The sequence below is a fragment of the Perissodus microlepis genome, chromosome 7 (assembly GCF_051167445.1).
Source record: "Perissodus microlepis isolate ML-2025 ecotype Zambia chromosome 7, ASM5116744v1, whole genome shotgun sequence".
NCBI lineage: Eukaryota > Metazoa > Chordata > Actinopteri > Cichliformes > Cichlidae > Perissodus > Perissodus microlepis.
Genome location: NC_140467.1, coordinates 60613583 through 60628214, shown reverse-complemented (window position 1 = coordinate 60628214; position 14632 = coordinate 60613583). Strand labels below are relative to the sequence as shown.

The window sequence follows — 14632 nt, the reverse complement described above, 5'->3', positions numbered from 1 at the left end:
GCAGAAAAGCCTCCACTCCCACTCAGCATCCCAACTTCTGTCCAAGACACGCTGCTTATCTTGACTGTGCGCTACAGCAGTCTTGCAGAACTGCTGCGGCTCACATACCTGTGGACATTGTGGAGCTGATACTATTCCAAACTTTATTCCAAACTCCTTTCTCTGTAGCATTTAACGAAACTGATTTTTTTCACTGCTGTCCACAGCAGCAGTCCTGGCCACAGCAAGTTTATCTCACTTTACCTCATGCAGCCTGACCTTATTGAAAAAGGTTGGAAGTTGTCGGTCTAAAACTAGCAAAAGACAAGAAAGGAAAGAGGAATTAGGAAAAGAAAAAGACAGAACATTACAAATTAAGAGGTCTAATACTTCCAGGATTAGTTAGCAACAGCAAAACGCTATGCACCTAAAACATTTCCACAGAAAGTCTCTGAAAAGAAGAAGGGGAAAAATGCTCAGCAAGAATTCCTGGAGAAAGAAGACCCCCATCAGTGTAATTGTTTATATATATATGCAAATCTCATTAAACCACCAAACAGCTGTAGCGTTACCTCCCATATAATCAATTTTTAATAAACGGAAACCAAAAGGCAGTGAAACTGGTGGATTTTTCCAAAGAATTTACACATTGAAATTAGCAGTTTTGTATTTTTAAAATGTTTTTTTTTAGCAGTTTGTTGGTACCAGTCTTGATTTGAGCAAAGGTACAGTAGAGTGAGCTCAGTAAACTGAAGTAATCTGGATACAAAACCCACTGGCCTAATACCTGCTGAAACATATCCCATTCTCAGCGATGCTGAACGTGAAGAGTCACTGCCGTTTTGATTGAAGCTCCCTTTTGTCACAGTCGCAGCTGTTTTCAGCTGTGTGGCCCAGTGTTGACCTAATTATCTGGTATGTGTTATACTAATATAGTTAACCCTGATGGCTCCAAAGAGCACAAACAGAGAGTACTGACACAGCTACAACTTTACAGAACTTGGGAAAACAAGCACAGATGAGTGTTTTTAAAGTGTGCATTGGGGTGAAAGGGAAGAACTGGATAGCACAATGATAACGGCCTGGGTTCATTCTAATCAGTCTTCCATATCACAAAGTTTTATTTTAGTCAAGGTTTCTTTCCTTAACTGATAATAAAGCAGTGGCTAATGATTCAGCCTGTTTGTTTTTTTTAGAAAGGCAGACCTTCTACTCCATCTGACACCAATTTTTCCTATTAGTAAGCTGGATATGCTAATGGCCACGCTAATAGAAGCCAATAAGTGGGTTATTATTTTTTATCCATTCTCTTAGTTTGAAAGTTAACTCAAAAACACCTAAACACCTTCCTGTCTTTTGTTTTCTCTTCTGCTTGGCTCACTTGTGGCGGTCCTTGATATCGTTGATCTCATTCAGCCCAAGATGGCGGCCATCCTGGGCTTCAGCTGGGGTCCGTAGTCCTTCCTACGTTGCGAGTTAGAAATGTGCTCTAACTCGAACATGCAGCAGGTGGAAAACTGGATCATGCGCTGTTATGATAAGTTCACCAAAGCTGCAGAGCAGAACAAAGAACCTTGCCAGCTGTATTCAAAGACTGTTTGGGTCTATTTGGGTATTTTAACATCAGAACGGCCGGGATTTCCTATTATCACATTCTTTTACATTACAAAATGACATTTTACATTTCGTTCCTTTGGGTGAAATGCACTCACAATGAAGCCGATGCTTGTTTATTTCACAGTCATGTGTGTGCATGTATCTTTGCACTGATCTTTTACTTTGCTCCTCTTCTTCCTAGGATTCAAGTGTCCTGTCTGCTCCAAGTCTGTGGCGTCCAATGAAATGGAGGTTCACTTTATCATGTGTCTAAGCAAGCCTCGCCTCTCTTACAATGGTAAGAAACACCTCCTTCTGTTCTTTTTATGATCGATCTGGTAGAAATCAGGCTCGCTGTGCCAGGGAACAATTAACTTGAAGGCCTTGAAGCTGCTGTGCTCATAAATATTTGTGACAAGGTGGGCGGGTCTAAAGACAGGAGCATGTTATCGAGCTAGTCCTTCAAAAACATGATAAATATGAATGAGGGGCAATGAGGAAAATCATAAAAATTCATAACATGAATTTACACAACCCGACAGTTTCAGCCATCCACTTTGGAAAATACAAACACAGCTGAGGCTGCAAAGCCCTCGACTGCTGCGCTCTGACATGTGACCTCTTCAGTTTCACAGCTCTTACTGGTTCTGTGTGATTCTGTTATGCCTGTTGGGGGTTTTTACTTTTTACTGTCATTCTACTGGAGTACCAAACTGTACTTGCAAGATCCAAGACACGCTGCTTATCTTGACTGTGGGCTACAGCAGTCTTGCAGAACTGCTGCGGCTCACATAACCTGTGGACATCGTGGTGCTGATACTACCAACCCTGCCTCGGTAAATTGAGTTTTTTCTTTTATACTAACAGCCTACATTGAGTCTCAGCTATAAGCGTACAGTGTGTATTTAGTCTTCACTTTTATAGGTTTAAGATGAGTTGGTATTAAGCTGCAACCTCCAGGGCTAACAAACCAAGCCATAAACTGCAGTTTCTGAGTTCCAAAAGCAACTCAGTCACTACTGACTGCCATGATGACGTGTCCAACTTTACAGTAGGCTTAAACATGTTTACAAACTGCTGCACAAACCCATGCATTTGGATACTGGTTAGGTTGAAAATTAGGGGTGTTTCTGCTTTGAGCAGGGCGCCAACTTATGCTTGTTTTATGGTACTGCAGTTGTTTTTGTCTGGGTATGAATTTTATTACAAATAGAAAACCAACCAATGCAAACTTGTCATGAGCAAGTTTGCATTGGTTGAAAAACCAATGTACTATTGCTGGGTGTAGGTTGAATGGTGATTGGGTGAGAAGTCGGCCAGAACAGGGAAGAGACCAACAGGGACAAGGAAAGTCATCAAAGATGATCAAAAGCAGCATGAAGAGACTCAGCTTCACTTCAGCTCTTTGGATGTTCTAACGCCGCTCTTCTCTGTGGCTGAAGGATCAGTAGCAGCACAAGCAAGACTAGCTCACAGACCAGTTGCTTGTGAGATTACCCCCTCAGCACAGTACACAGCTACAACTTCAACTTCATGTCTTCAAAGCTAAGCTCTGCACACGAGCAACGCAAAAGAATGAAAGGCCACAAATTCTCAGCTTACTCTAAGTGCTGAAAACAGTGTAGGGATGTGGAGCCGGGCATGTCAGGGTCTTTTGTTTTACTTCATTGACCATGTGGGCAGTGCTGCCCTGTGTCACTCTGTTAGCTCATCCCTCCCTGTCTGCTGCCCGGCTGTTTTTCTCCCTGTTATCTAACCAACGGTTATAACTGATCATCTGGGACTTGTTATTGTGTTTCTAAGGGATTACACCTGCTGTTGGTTCAAGTACATCTTGAAATTGTTCAGCCTTTGTTGGATTGATCAACTGATCAATGAGTGATAATGAGCTAATCCCAGTGTGGGACTGCAGCTGGGGAAGGTATCATACAATGCAGTTCTCCAACTGCTGCAGGATCAGGTTGGAGTGGCTTTTGAGCTCTCAGCAGATAAATACACATTATCAGCTGCAGCCCTTGACCGGTCTGGGGCTGTGTAGAGAGCCCAAGGGGACATGTTTGCTGGGTGGACTGTAGGTATGTGAGGGTGAATGGTTTGCCTCTTGTTCCGTGTCAGCTGGGCTCCAGCCCCCAAAGTAGGCAAAGAAAATGTATTGAGAAGGTAAGAGCTGTGAATAACCTTCGAAAAGCAACTACGCATGCATGGATCCATCAGTTTTCTTCCACTTGTCAAATTCAAAGTCGGTGGTGGAGGTCGGCAGTCTGTCACGTAGCTAAGGCATAGAAACATTCACAACTACAGCAAACTTGGAATCATCACCTAATCTAACAAACATGTATTTGTACTGTGGGAGGAAGCCGGACTATGAAGAGAGAAACCACACCTGTAAACGTCCCAGCAAAAGATTCAAATCCTTCTTGCTGTGAAGCAGCAATTCAAACTGCTGCACGCCTGCACACAACTAAACTTTCAACATAAGACCCACCGGATTGTCCCAGTGAACTGATGGTGAAATCCTTTGTTTTCTTGAATAAACTCTGGAAAAATATATTTGCTCGGCTGTTAAAATATGTGGGTGGCCTTCTAAGTAAAGTCTATGTTTACCTCGAGGTGTGGGCCAGTGTTCTGACATCGCACACATTTAAATACAGCATCGTTCCTAAGTAGACGACCCACAGGATGGTGAATATGCATTGGGAAATGAATTCACTCATGGTTTTAGGTAAAATTTGAAAAATAAAGCGCAGGTTTTATAACACTGAGCTCTTTGGTCCATTTTAGACTCAGTTATAAATAAATAAATACTGAATTTTACCATTTTTAAAAAGCCAGATGATTCCTGACTTGGGGGAATATTGCTGTGATTCTGACATCATTCATGTTTACTGTTACTCGGTGTCCACAGTGCTGCTCTGGGCTATTTATGAATGAAATAAAAAAGTACATAAAGCTGCTGCAGACACACGGTCTACCTTCCAGTCTCCTGTTATTTCCTCAAGCAGGCTCCTGTTTTAATTATGGCCTCGACTGCCGCTCCTGGTTGCTTGGAGACACGCGGTCGTCATGTCTGTTTGTTGCCCCACAGCAGTAAGTTGATTGACACTTACTTGTTTGACTGTGTGTCTAAATGGGTGACCTTGTAAAAGTCTGCTCATACGTGGTGCTCATGTTTCTGAGTGTAACAATAACTAATTGAGTGAATTTGTTAGAGGCTGACAGAGACGGACACGAGAAGTCTTCAACCTGGTCATCGAGGCCGGTGCAGTAAAAAAACTACTGTAAGGCCTGCAGCTGAATTTGGATTGAGTGACAGAGACAGAGAGAGGAGAAGTTTAACTGTCTTAAGGAAGATGGGATCCAGAATGATGGAGGACCCTGATGGCTGATAACGGACGAGAGGAAAGGGCAAAAGGAGAAACACTCCCATAATTCCTCCTTTTTTTGGCACCTCCTGTCCTTCCTGTCACTCTTTATTTCCAGCAAATTACTCTCTCGTTCTCCCTCTGTCCCTCTCTCATCTGTGAGTCTGTCTGTCTGTTCCTGCTGTGTAATCTCGCTGTAATTTCTTTTTTCCCTCTATCTTCTTCCGTGTCTGTTCTCTTGGGTTTTTGAGGCCCACAAAATGGGCTGTGCTTATCTTGTTTCCCAGCATGCTCAGGGGTGTATTGTCAATCACCTGGACCGACTGACTGCCGCACATCGGCACATCACACACATACACTCACACACACATCTACTGTTCAGGAGATTCATGAATGCACTGATAAACCTCTAAAGTTAAGCTGACTTGCTTATAACCTACTTTCAAAATGAAGTTTTTAGTACCACATCATCTGCATACATTTGTAGTTTTGTAGCAGAATTGTCTGAAGTGCTTCTTCCTGTCAGGGTGTTGATAGCCATTGCAAACCTTTCAAATTTGAAGCAGTACAACTGAGCAGACTTTATTCAGTTTCAGCGTAGAGTGCCTGTCTGCTGTGATTCACTGGATTCAAGGGCAAGGTTTTATAGCCCTTTGGTCGAACGCACAATGTTATGGCACATATGGTCAAAGGACCACTTGCTTCACACCCAAACGCATAATTACACACTTTTGTCATGTAGAAACTTCACTAAGCAGGTTTAAATGCTTAGACCTGAACAAAATCACAAAATTCTTCTGGCTCATATCCTTTTGATACCCCTCTAACTTCCTAATAAAGATTTTATCGCTCTGTGAATGAGGGCTGTTATCGTTCTGCATCTAACTGTGGCTGGCACATCAAGGGGCTGGACTCAAAGGACACCTTGTACATATCTCTGAGCTACTTGGAGTCATTGGTCAGCCCTGGCTTGTCATTTCAATTTAGACTTGTCAGTAAATCCTTTCTGCTGAAGCAGGCTTTTTACCAGGCTCAACCTCACAACAAGAAGGTTCCTGGTTCAAAGATGTTTGTGGCCTTTCTGGGTGCTTCGATTTTCTCTGGGTACACCAGCTTCCTCGCTTCAATAAGAGTAGAAAAACATATATAAAGTACATTACATTACAAATGTCATTATTCAAAGTGCACATGTGTTTATGAGTCTGCTTGGCTATGTTACTACATGGTAACACTATCAAGAGTTAGAATTAGAAACATATGGCTTAGTTAGGTAGTAAATGTGCACATATTTATTAAAACTGTGTCGGATTATCAAAGACATCATTAAAACCTTCTGGTTCTGATGCCTCAACACTGCCATTTTGAACAGCCTCATATTTTAGCATTAGCCTAGCCAAACATTTAGCTTCATAGTGGCCTCTGTTGATAAACTGAGCCTCTCCCACTCAAAGCCTGTAATTTTGTACTTTCTTCTTGAAACATCACATTATTTCACAAATGACAGAGCATTTTTTTATTTATAACTTCTGCAGTATCATAAAAGACAGGTCACTGTTGCAGGATTGTGGAGGAACTGTAAAATCTCACCCTACTTCATAAATCCATATCTTTGTTATCATATAGATTTAGTATGAGTGAGCCAATACTGGCAGTGAGTAATAACAGCATTCCAACAAAGCTTTTTAAGGGCCAACATAATGTAAGGGCGTCTTGTGGGATTAATTTGAAGTTTAAATCTCAGTACGTTGAAATAACGTCCTTTTTGTGTCTATGTGCTTACCCACCTGCCTGCACAGTGCAGACGCAGGTGAGGGTTGTAGGTAGCACGAGTCCACGTGAGCTGACCACCGGATCTTTTCTGGGCTTTGACTTTCGCATGATGTTATTTTAATGCCTTGCACTAAATATAGCTCGTTGCACCGAGGGTGAGAAGGGGCCTCGTAAAGACCTGGAATGTCAGGGGGAGGTAGCACGAAGACACAGACAGATAAGAAAAAGGTGAAGAGGGGGGTGCAAGGCATGCAGTTTGCCTCACGCGGATCAGGTCATCGGAGGATACACGAAGAGGTTAAAAAAAGAGAGTTTGGTGCTGTGATTCAGAAAGGCAAAGAGCACCTCATCTAAGTCATTATAGATGCCAAATATCTGTTTGCAAGTGTGCAAGTTAGGAGGGAAGCAGGCAGGTGAGGAGAGACTGAGTGATTGAGAGACTTGCAGCACTGACACATATCTCACATCACATTCTTCCATATTTGCAGCACAGTCCAATGCTTTGGTGTAATTTGCACCGTAAAGTTTACTTTCATATCAGAAATACTTTGATTTTCGTTTCATCGTTACAGCTTTTTTTCAGTTGCCTCTTATCTCATTATTATGAGAAGATGTCACGGTTGTTATCAGTCATTGCTATACTTGTGAGGTCAGGGCTGATGGTGCTACCAGATTTAATATAATGGATTTGAGCTTTACTTTGTTATAATTATTTTTTTTAACCTGATGACAGCCACCTGGTTCCTGAAAACTTGATTGCCTTTGATGGTGGCGACCGATGTCTTTTTGGTACCAGCCAACAACTGCAGATGTTGCTGTTTGGTTTTTACAGCACAGATGTAAATGTGCAGAAATAAATTCCTCAATGTAAACTGTGACGTCTGCACAACTTAAAATGACCTTGTGTACATTTTACCTTTTGACAACAGATACAAACCTGACAAAATTAACGAAATCACTAGAATGTAACTTTATCTGAGAAACATCTATGTTAAACTAGGGACGGGTTGTACTTTCCTGTAATACCATTTTATACCACAAGTTGGTACAGGGAGTCAATGTCATTGTTTTTTTTTTGGCTACAAGTAATGTCAAATGTTTGTTTTTTTTAAAAACCTCACTGTTAAAATACTGCCCTCTGGTGGTAAAAGTTTACATTTTGTAGAGTGCATAAAACCAATTTCAACCTGAACTCCACTCTAAATGACAAACATTGATGTTTTACATTGTTTTTATGCAAGCATACGTCAGCATCGTGTTTTTAGTACATCACATATTAGATTACATCAGCAGGTTGGCGTCTATAAGCTGTAACAATGTTAAGATATAATCATGCATTGTGTGATTTTTGCAAAACTTTATTTTGTCATGGTGACACCGGAGGGCGTTTTATTATAAAATAACAACTGTGTTGTACAGCTCTCTGCAGGCCCTTTCATTTGATATATTACTCAATATATTTCTTGAAAAAAGGTTTTAAGGTCAACCTTGACCTTGGGCACTAAAAAGAAAGGTCAAGGTCAAATTGTTAGCCAACCTAGGTACTCATGTCCCCAAAGGCCTGGTATATTGTTGTGAAGTTTGGAGACAATAAAAACATATTTGTAATCAAGTTTTAACAGATTTTTACATTTGGTGTGACCTCGATCCGATTTTCAACAACATTAAATCAGCTCGGATGGTTATTGGTATCTACCGTCATCAAGTGAAAAATGTACCAAAACAAGTACCAAAATGTTCCCTCCAAAATGTATACTTATTCAGAAACATTGTATTCAAACTGTTATAGCCTGTTACTGTAAAGTAACTCTATTATGTCCAAAGAGGAAGGAAATCCCCAAAAAAGTTAAATGCAAAGATTCCTCGGTTCTCAGGAGGATTTATCAAAGTCTTTCTCCAAAAGTTGATTCTGTTCATCTGGACGTAGCGTTTTGTGGGAGAAACGTTTCGTCACTCATCCAAGTGACTTCTTCAGTCTCAGCTGACTGCAGGTTTCCCCAAATCTTATAAACAGTACATTTGCATAATGACTGAAACCAGCCCACTGGCCTGTAGGTGTGAATAGACTGCAGAGTCCTGGCCTGATGACACTCTTTCAATGATGAGGGTGTACACATCCTGGACAGGGAAGAACGCTGGTTTGCGCGCGGAGTCAAGGAGGCCATTTACGTGAAAAGGGAAAGACCATCTCTGAATCGAGGAGGGGGCCTAAGGGTACATCTTTCGCCATCTTACAATGCTGTGATTGCAGACATTCCCCAACTCTCTGTGAATGGTACTCATGGCCATTGATCAGTGGGTTTTGGTCAGTGGTTGTTGATCAATGGTCATGAGAATTTGCATAATTATGATTAAGGAACTGACCTCCCAGCCCATTGTTCCTTCAGTGGGCTGGTTTCAGTCATTATGCAAATGTACTGTTTATAAGATTGGGGAAACCTGCAGTCAGCTGAGACTGAAGAAGTCACTTGGATGAGTGACGAAACGTTTCTCCCACAAAACGCTACGTCCAGATGAACAGAATCAACTTTTAGAGAATTACTTTCCTGGATGATTGAGAATGCATCAAGACATTAATCAAAGTCATAACACACGATTGTTAATTATATCACTACAACACTATAGGTCGTTTGTACAAACAATGGCAACAAGTAATGTAGTTTTAAATAGCTCTGTATAGCATTATTATCACTTTGACCTTGAGATCAATCAGTTAACTTATATGACAAATTAGAGGTCAAATGTGACACAGTTTAAATCTTTATAAGGTACTTTCAATATGTTGACATAAGACAGCACACTTGTAAGAATCATGCAAGTTATAAGGCTTGTTGATTTTTGACCAATGTACCATAAAGTTTACCTTGCAGACCTTGGCGGATGTAAGCCAAATTTGAATGGATTGTTAACATGGTCCCACTCTACAGCCCTACAAAGTGTTATCAGAATTCATACAGACCTTTCTGAGCTAGAAGAATGACCTGCATGCAAATGCTACCAAAAACATAACCTCCTTAGCAGAGGTAATTATGACCTCTCTATTCAGGAAGTTGTTTTCCTTTTGCCTAAACTCAGCTAAACCCTAACCCTGCTGTTGTTGCATCATAAAACTGAATTCCCTGCTCTAATCAAACAGTGTCATCTCTGGTAAACTGGATTCCTGTACAAGCTTTGGTATTAGAGAAGGTCACAGCACATTAATGTCGTTGCAATATTACGAAAGGAATTAAACGTTAACACTAAAGTCAGCTGTAAGATTCTCTGGGACTGTGGTGGTTTGCTAGAACAGAGGTGACAGGCTGCTGCCTGATATGGTTAAAAGCCTTGCAGCTGCAGCTGCGATCAATACTGAGACTTCTGGCTGAGGCAGAGCTGTGATGAGTTAGAGCGCTGGCTTCATCCAGATGACCTCATTTTTTAAAGCATTTTCACAGGTGAAGCAAACACGATTGAACAACCCTCTTAACTTGATTATCAGCTCAGGTCAGGTGTTGACTTTAAATTTAATACACTTTGCACTCATTTCCAAACGGGCAAAACTGTGTGGCTTAAAGGACTGTGCCGGCTTTTTGGCAGTTGATTGATTTCTGAGTTTTTCCTGGTTTGATTTGCAGGCTAATAAGAAGTAATGTGCAAGATGCTTAGAGGAGGACTGGATGTATTGTTATCAGACGCGATGTAGATTACTGCCACTTAATCCAGAGTGCTTATTCGGAGCGATCCTGGGTGTTTTTAGGGGGTGGATGGATGTGAACAATGGACAGGAGACACTATTTTTCAAAAGAAAGAAAGAGGGGAGGGAGGGATGAGAGGAGCGGGGTTATGGGAGTTTGTTGAGGAACTAAGCTGATTTGCAGTCTGAGCATATGCTGTCTCTTATTCCATCTCACAGTCTGCCCCCATCAAGTATCCTTCTTTTCGCTTTACTGATAAAAACGGGATCTTCTATCATTTTGGCAAATCCTCAACGCCGTTTTTTCCAGCCTCGAGGCAATGATGTGTGACATTTCCACATGAATAATGTTAATGTGGGTTCGTATGGTTGCGTAACAGTGACTGAAACTTTATCTAGGGTTAGGATTAGGTTATGGGGTTATGGCTGGGCTCAAATTCTGCCTCCACTGACAATTTATGAGGCCTTATCTGTGACTTTATTTTACAGTTAAAAGACTTTTACAGGTCATTGGATTAGAGGATAATTCCTTATGACTTTAAATATAATGTCAGGTCCAAATTCCGCACAGATCCCTGCAAATCTAATGATACTGTGCTTTACTAATGAACTCGGATCACATCTCTTGTATGCATCTTGTTGTTATATGTTGGTTATGAGATTTGCCAAAGATGGGTCCTGGACAGGCAAAAAGTGCACCGTAAAAAAAAAAATCCTAAAAAAACAGTAATATTCCAGCAGCTGGGGCGCTAAAACAATACCAGAAAATAACAGAAAATAACTTTCCCATGAAAATACGGTTATTTTCAGTAATGACAATAAAGTTTGTTGCCCTAATTTTACATGGGATTTTGCATTTTTCAAGTGCTTTTAAACATTAAATTAGGAACAATTTAATGTGATTAAACAATAAAATTACCTATAAAAAAGGTCAATGAATGCGGCAATATGAATAATAATACCTAAATGTACAGAAATATACAGTTAACAGTTGGTTTAAATAATGATGGATTGCATTCATATAGCGCTTTATGAGACCCTCAAAGCACTTTACAATTCCACTTTATAACTCCCCTCTGACCATCACCAGTAGGTGATAGGTGAAGTGTCTTGCCCAAGGACACAACGACCAAGAGTGTCCGAGCCGGGGCTCGAACCGGCAACCTTCTGATTACAAGGCGAACTGCCAACTCTTGAGCCACGATCGCCCTAAATAACAATAATAATTATTATTATTTGATGTAAAAAAAGTTTATACGAATGATTTTATATATTTTTCCATAGCATTACATTTGAATTTTACAGTTTTTTACAGTTTTATCACGATTTTTTTTACAGTGTGGGTGGATGTTAAGAGATTAACATGCTGCAGTAAGACAGTGAATATTACTGTGATGGTTCTAGTTCCAAGGAAGGGCTAGAGGTCGATACTGGGGGACCGGCAGGTTAACCTGGTTAGTGGGGGGGGACCGGCAGGTTAACCTGGTTAGAGCTGGGTTTTGTTTTGCCACCGGCAGAGCAGGAACATTTTCCAAATGTTTTGGTGTTTTGGTGTTACAGGTTTTTTTTTTTAAAAAGATTTTTATGTTCCAGACAGATGTGTGTATATATATATATATATATATATATATATATATATATATATTGTTAATCCTCTGAGGTCTAAGTCATGATCAATATTAAATTTTTCCTTTTATTAAATTGTTCTACTAAGTCTTGCCAATCAGAGAACTGTTCTACTTAATTAAGCTCTTAATTTATGTTGCTGCTTGCTGTGCTTAATATTTTGGGGTGTAAAACAGGATTTCCTAAGTTTTTTGGATAAAAAAACCTCATCTGTCTCACCTTATCTTTTTAAGTACAACGTGACAGTGTTTCAAGACGGAGCACAGAAAATTAGTTTGAGACTCAGATTTAACAATAAAACACATTAAGCTGAAAAATCATTCTGTAAAATATAAAAATAGATTGTTTAATTTTACTGTTATACAAATGCACAATGTCAGCAGCAATGCTCCTGCAGGCTGTGGCATTCAGACTATGATTGATCATTTTCCGGGGACCAAAGTATGCCAAGAAAACATTTCCCACCTCATTACACCAGCAGCAGCAGCAGTGGCGGCGGTGGCCTGGACAGTTGACATAAGGGAGGGTGGGGCCATGGATTCATTCTGTTGATGCTAAATTGTGGCCCTAACATCTGCGGCTTCAGCAGAAAAGGAGATCCGTCAGACCGTGGTGTTTTTTTTCCTTCATTCTTTACTGGTTCAGTCCTGGGGGGCCAGTGTCCACCACCGTCACAAATTTCTCTTCTTGGCTGACAGGAGCTCAAACCAGTGTGACCTTTCATTCAATTCTGAGTAAACTCGAATTCTCAGGGTATCAGCAGTCGCAGAAATACTTACTATGCTGCAGTCGGTCACATGTTTGATGTTCACTAATGCTCCTGACACGTATTTATGTAGGCTGAGGAGTCGGCAGTTTCATTCGATTGTGTTTGTACTTGTAGCATTGGGCACAGGACACACCCAAGCCTGAGTAAAGTAAAGTATTAACTAAAGTAAATTAAAAACACTTTGTAAGGGCTTAGGTTTGCTTCCTCTAGTCGTCCTTTCATCATCACCATCGACAGCAGGTTATCTTGACCGTGTCTACATGCTTACGTGGACTGAGATGCTGCCATGTGATTGGCTGATTAGATGTTTGTTTGAAGAGCTGCTGAAATAGTTTATGTAAAAAAAAAAGGCCAGTCAATGTATTTTTTCAGTTTTGATTACCATTTATATCTGTAAAGCAAGGGGGCAAAAAATAAAGTTTTCTGATTTTCTTTCTTTAGCAGGGACATAATGTTGGATTACATTTTGTGCTTTTTGTTGTTTTTGGCATTTAAAGTGTTTTTTGAATCTACATCATTGTTTCCTTTGGGGAATCACTCTAAATGCTGACATATGTGTTGCTAATTGATGCACCACAATGAACTGGTTTTGAAACCTTTACAATAATAAGTTCTATTTGGCATCGTGTTGGGTTTATGGAACTGAAAACAGGGGGTGGAGGGCAGAATTATTGGCTAGTACTAGCAACTTTTTAAAACTAAGATAAATTTAAAAAAAAAATGAAATCACCATCTACAGTTTCTGAAGGGGAACATTTTGCTGTATTTTGTTGTACCAGACCGTAAAGTTGGGTGTGTAACAGGAGTGACTTGATGTTACAACCAGCCTAAGCTGTCCATAAGAATAATAACATTTTTTGCCACATGTGGATTGGCTTTACTTTTGGGCTCAGAGGTTGTAGCTTACATAAATACCCATGATAATAATCCATTTAATTTATATAAAAGTTTATTTTAACATTAAAGTCTATGAGGTTCACTTAATCATTTGGAGTAAGCCTCAAGTGGCCATTTAAGGAACTGCAGTTTTTGGCACTTTGTTTTTATGGTTATTTATTTATTTTCATCACAGGAAATATAATCTTGACAGTTCTAATATTTGTCCAATAATTCAGTGCACCCCTACTTTTGTTTATGAGAAACCAGCACAGAGTTTCTTTAATGTTAGACAGAAACACTCTAAAAGTGAAGCCAGGTTTTCAGGGAATATGAATATGATCATACACTGTGGATGAAAGAACCATTCTGCAGTTCTGGGTTACGCTGTATATTAGCATGAAAGCAGAATCTCAGCACTCGTTAAGCAGATTGAAGAAATCAATGCAGTTCCACAAGGAGAAACAGACTACAAGCTCCTGATTCATCTCCAAACTCCTTCTCGTGCATGTTGACTGCTGCACGGAGTGAACGGTAACCACTAAGCTGTGTCTGCTGTGTGCGATGCACCAATCTGCTCCCCCCACTGCTCTCTGCTGTGTTTGATATGCTCTGAAATGTTTTTGGTGCATACTGATTCGTCTTCTGCTGTGTGTGTGTGTGTGTGTGTGTGTGTGTGTGTGTGTGTGTGTGTCTGTGTGTCTGTGTGCGGCTGCCACCTCAGATGATGTGTTGGCGAGGGATGCCGGTGAGTGTGTGATATGTCTAGAGGAACTGCAGCAAGGGGACACCATAGCCAGACTGCCGTGCCTCTGCATCTACCACAAAAGGTGAATGACACACACACACACACACACACATATTTGAATCACTGCCCGTTATATAATTTTGCACTTCTTCTAATTAAATCGACTTACAGCATCTCAATAAAGGCATTCCTTAATGATGGACGGGCCCTCTGCCTTTGATTTAAAGGTTATT

The 14632-nt window shown here is 40.5% G+C and overlaps 1 protein-coding gene across 1 annotated transcript in view; it reads left to right on the top strand.

Annotated features, from left to right (window-relative positions):
* The window catches only part of znrf1 (zinc and ring finger 1), a 64781-nt gene that overhangs the window by 44825 nt on the left and 5324 nt on the right, over window positions 1–14632 (top strand). Inside the window, exons 2-3 of the mRNA XM_084936379.1 lie at window positions 1778–1873; window positions 14376–14481. Coding sequence (XP_084792505.1) covers window positions 1778–1873; window positions 14376–14481 — 202 coding nt within the window. The remainder of the gene's footprint in view (window positions 1–1777; window positions 1874–14375; window positions 14482–14632) is intronic.